The following is a 3,720-nucleotide window of genomic DNA, read 5'->3' on the forward strand; positions in this document are numbered from 1 at the left end:
GTCACTGTTGCCTTTCTATCATCTTGAACCAGCCTGGCCATTCTCCTCTGACCTCTGGCATCAACAAAGCATTTTCTCACTGAATAATTTCTCTTTTTCGGACCATCCTTTGTAAACCCTATAGATGGTTGTGTGTGAAAATCCCAGTAGATCAGCAATTTCTGACAGATCAGCCCGTCTGGCATCATCAACCATGTCATATTCAAAGTCACTTGACTCAACTTACTTCCTCATTCTGATGCTCGGTTTGAACTTCAGTGGGTCGTTTTGACCATGTCTACATGCCTAAATGAATTGAGTTGCGGCCACATGATTGGCAGTGGAACAGGTGTACCTAATACAGTGGCTGGTGAGCGAAGATTTCAAGTCAAATAACTAATCTCAGTTTTACCAAATTATGAGATATTGCAGGGCTCCCGTCACATACACTTTGTGGTACAGCTGCAATAATTTTTATTAATTTGAAACCATTTGATTCCTGTTCACAGATTTCTAATGAGCAGCGGTGCAGACGTCGTCATACTTGGTGTCTCTTTAATGATAATGCAGCGTCACAAAAACAACAAACAAACTCAAAGTTCACGGTTTAATGGGGACAAATGAAAACGGAACCAGGCATTTATGTTATCAACATATCTACATTTAATACAGTTTCTCAAGCTCTAGGATTTCTCAAGAAAAAAAAGAACCCTATGTTGTCAAGAAATAAAATCTGAGATACACGAGCAAATTATTTACACTGCCTGCACCCCGACATGAACCACCGACAGGCCTAATTCACCACAGACACACATTCGCATGAAAAAACAAACTGTAAACTAATAGCGCCGAAATGAAAAAGTGTTTCGAAGAGAAAGCCAGTGAACCGGCACGCAAAACTCGGACTGAGGTATGGATGAGATAAGATGGTCGTGACTCTTCCAGCATTTCTAACACTGAGGAGGTTGGTGCTGTGATGGTAGTGAACCTCAGATCCCTGCGACGAGACACAAACTTCACACCGATGATTGTTTTACAGAAGCTGTTGCAATCTTTGTAACTGTGACTCTGTGAGGAGAAGGTGCGTAACATGAACAGCAAAAAGGCGAGACAACCTTGCCTTTTGCAAAGGAAAAGAAAATCCACTTCATGCTTGATGTGAGCATCCACTGTCAATCCAGGCAAACAGCACGAGCCAAACAAGACGTCCAAGCACAGTTTTCTGTTTCTATAACGGACACAGACAGCACAGACCATTCTCCAAAGCAGGTTTTTAAGCATCATCCCAAACAGCTGATGTCATCTATCAATAGTCAAACACTTTCAATTAATATCCAGCAATGTGAGAACTTTTTTTTTTTTAAATGCAGCGGTTATTTCCATTCATTTTCTGCATCCAGTTCAAGGCCGCTTTTCATGAAAACCTTATATTGTCCTGATAAAAAACAAAAGATTGAATTACTGTAGGTCAAGCCTAAACCTAAAGAGTACATTATGCATACATTCAACTTATTTTAATTGTCTGTTATGGGATGTGATTGATATGCAAAGCAAAGAAACTAACAATCTACTCAAAATCTTACAGTATGGTGACATGGGTGGGGATATTTGAGCACCACCTGGAGGCGGAGAAGGGACTTGACTCCCTACAACTATTTTTCAGTCATCATCATGTAAATCTTGCATACAAACAAGTCCCCCTCGTTGAGAAAAGGTTTTTGGCATTTTAGGAACCACTTCAGCAAATGTACATTATGAAGTGGCAAACGCTCTAATGTTTAATGAAAAAATGACTAAGAAATACTGGAGTAATGCCAAATAAAAGGCCAACGTCTACATTTATTTAACCACCATGTGTAATATTTTTTGTAATATTGGTGGTTTGTGTGAAAAACTGGAGTGCAATGCTGATGCTTTCCAAGGATTGTGGCACTCAGAGAAAGAAGAGAGTAGAGACAGAGGGAGAAAGTAGAGAGACCTGAGAACATGGCCCCTTATTTAGAGTAAAGAAGGGAGTCAGGCTTGAAAGACTAGATACAGCAAGACGGAAAGAAAGAGGGAGTTGAGAGAGAAAGAGCAGAATGAAGGGGATTTTAAAGGGAGCAGCAGGCCATGAACGCCGAGCCTCGGAAAGTAGGGGCGGGAAGTTTTACAGCAAAGATAAAATGTTGGGAGTTAGAGGCAGACCCAGATACATGGCTCCCGTTCGGTAGTCCGTAGTGTGGCTTTTCCCGCTTGTGTAAAGTACATATCCAGGCAAGGGGTGATCTGTTCTCTATAGCCTCGTGTTGTCCAGGCTTTGTGTTGATGATGGAGAGATGAGAGGTTGCGGGGTGGGGATCCTTTCAGTAGTCCTCCACCCAGCCGTTCTCCTGGATAAAGGCATCGATCACTTCCTTCATGGCCAGGTTTGGGATCAGCTGGTCTTGGGTCAGGGGGCTCCTGGTGACCGGGTCGAAATGACCCACTCGCTGCACAGAGAGCAGATTGAATGCTAGTGTTAGCATCTGTGGGTGAATTTTATACATAATATATGCAGGTAAGACCAGTGTAAACAAACAGACCAGCTAACAAAAAGAAGGACGCAAATAATGGCTGTAAAGATTTGAATATAATCAGCGACTAAATACCTTTTATTTTCGTTTAACCACAAGGGCTGGGCAACGTGGACAAAAATTCAGGCAGACTGGCGATACATGATATATATCTCGCTAGTTTCTATGAGATGGTCTATATGTTCAGTTGCAAGTCAAACCTCACACAAAAACTAGCAGTGCAGCGCTGGATTGCACATGTGCTGCGGTAATTTCACCCCCCGAGGTGGTCTGAGTTCGGTTTGCTTCAGAGAGATCTGAGTTCTCTTGGAGTGTTCACATACGCCCAAAAAATGCTGAGTCACCGCTCTGGGTCCACTTAGGCCCTGTGTCCACATAGCGACTTTTTCTGAGCGCCAGAAGAAGGCCAGCGTCTTTTTTCAATTGTTCCTCCTTTTTTGTGTGGCCGCTCCAAGCGTTTTGAGTTGAAAATCTCTGAACTTTTCAGAGGGGCGCTGGTGTCGTCACCGGCGCTTTTTCCAGGCAACCAATCATATCGCGGAACTCGTCACCCTGGTAACCAGAAAAAATGGAGGAGAAGCTGGTGCTGGCCGTGTCCGTCTATCCGGAGCTGTACGACATGTCACACAGACATTACCATAACAGAGACTATTATATATATATATATATATGTATATATATATAATAGTAGCTTAATTATTCCAGCAATAGGCCTACATAAATTGAGAGATTTTACAGCAACACACATGTAATCAATTCTAGATGAGAACGGCCATGTATTTTTTTTGTGTGTGTGCACTGTTATCTCGTGATAACGACTTATTATTTCGTTATATCGCTGGGCGATTATTTCCTCATTCATTGCCTCAAGGAGGGACAGCCCTGCAGGCAGGGAGACAGCAGCTCGCGAGGGCTGCTCTCTCCCTGCATTAACAATAAAAGAGAGCCACAAAACCCAACGATGTATCGATGCTGCGGAAAATGAGTGTTGAATTTGTTCAAATATTTAGAATCACCATCTTACTATCTTACTATATAATGACAAAAACTCTGTGGGTGTGTCTGTTCCACGTTTTTCTCCTCACTGACTTGGTCAATCCATGTGAAATTTGGCACAGTGGTAGAGGGTCATGGGAGGATGCGAATGAAGCAATATTGCATCAATTGGCCAAAGGGGGGCGCTATA

General features: G+C 42.6%; 1 protein-coding gene across 1 annotated transcript in view; it reads right to left on the bottom strand.

The window, feature by feature from the left end:
• Positions 1-572: 572 nt before the first annotated feature.
• The window catches only part of stub1 (STIP1 homology and U-Box containing protein 1), a 9,553-nt gene continuing 6,405 nt past the window's right edge, over positions 573-3,720 (bottom strand). The window contains exon 8 of the mRNA XM_050060499.1: positions 573-2,450. Within this exon, the coding sequence (XP_049916456.1) occupies positions 2,325-2,450 (126 nt within the window). The 3' untranslated portion in view covers positions 573-2,324. The remainder of the gene's footprint in view (positions 2,451-3,720) is intronic.

This window comes from Epinephelus moara, chromosome 13 (assembly GCF_006386435.1).
Source record: "Epinephelus moara isolate mb chromosome 13, YSFRI_EMoa_1.0, whole genome shotgun sequence".
NCBI classification, from domain to species: domain Eukaryota; kingdom Metazoa; phylum Chordata; class Actinopteri; order Perciformes; family Serranidae; genus Epinephelus; species Epinephelus moara.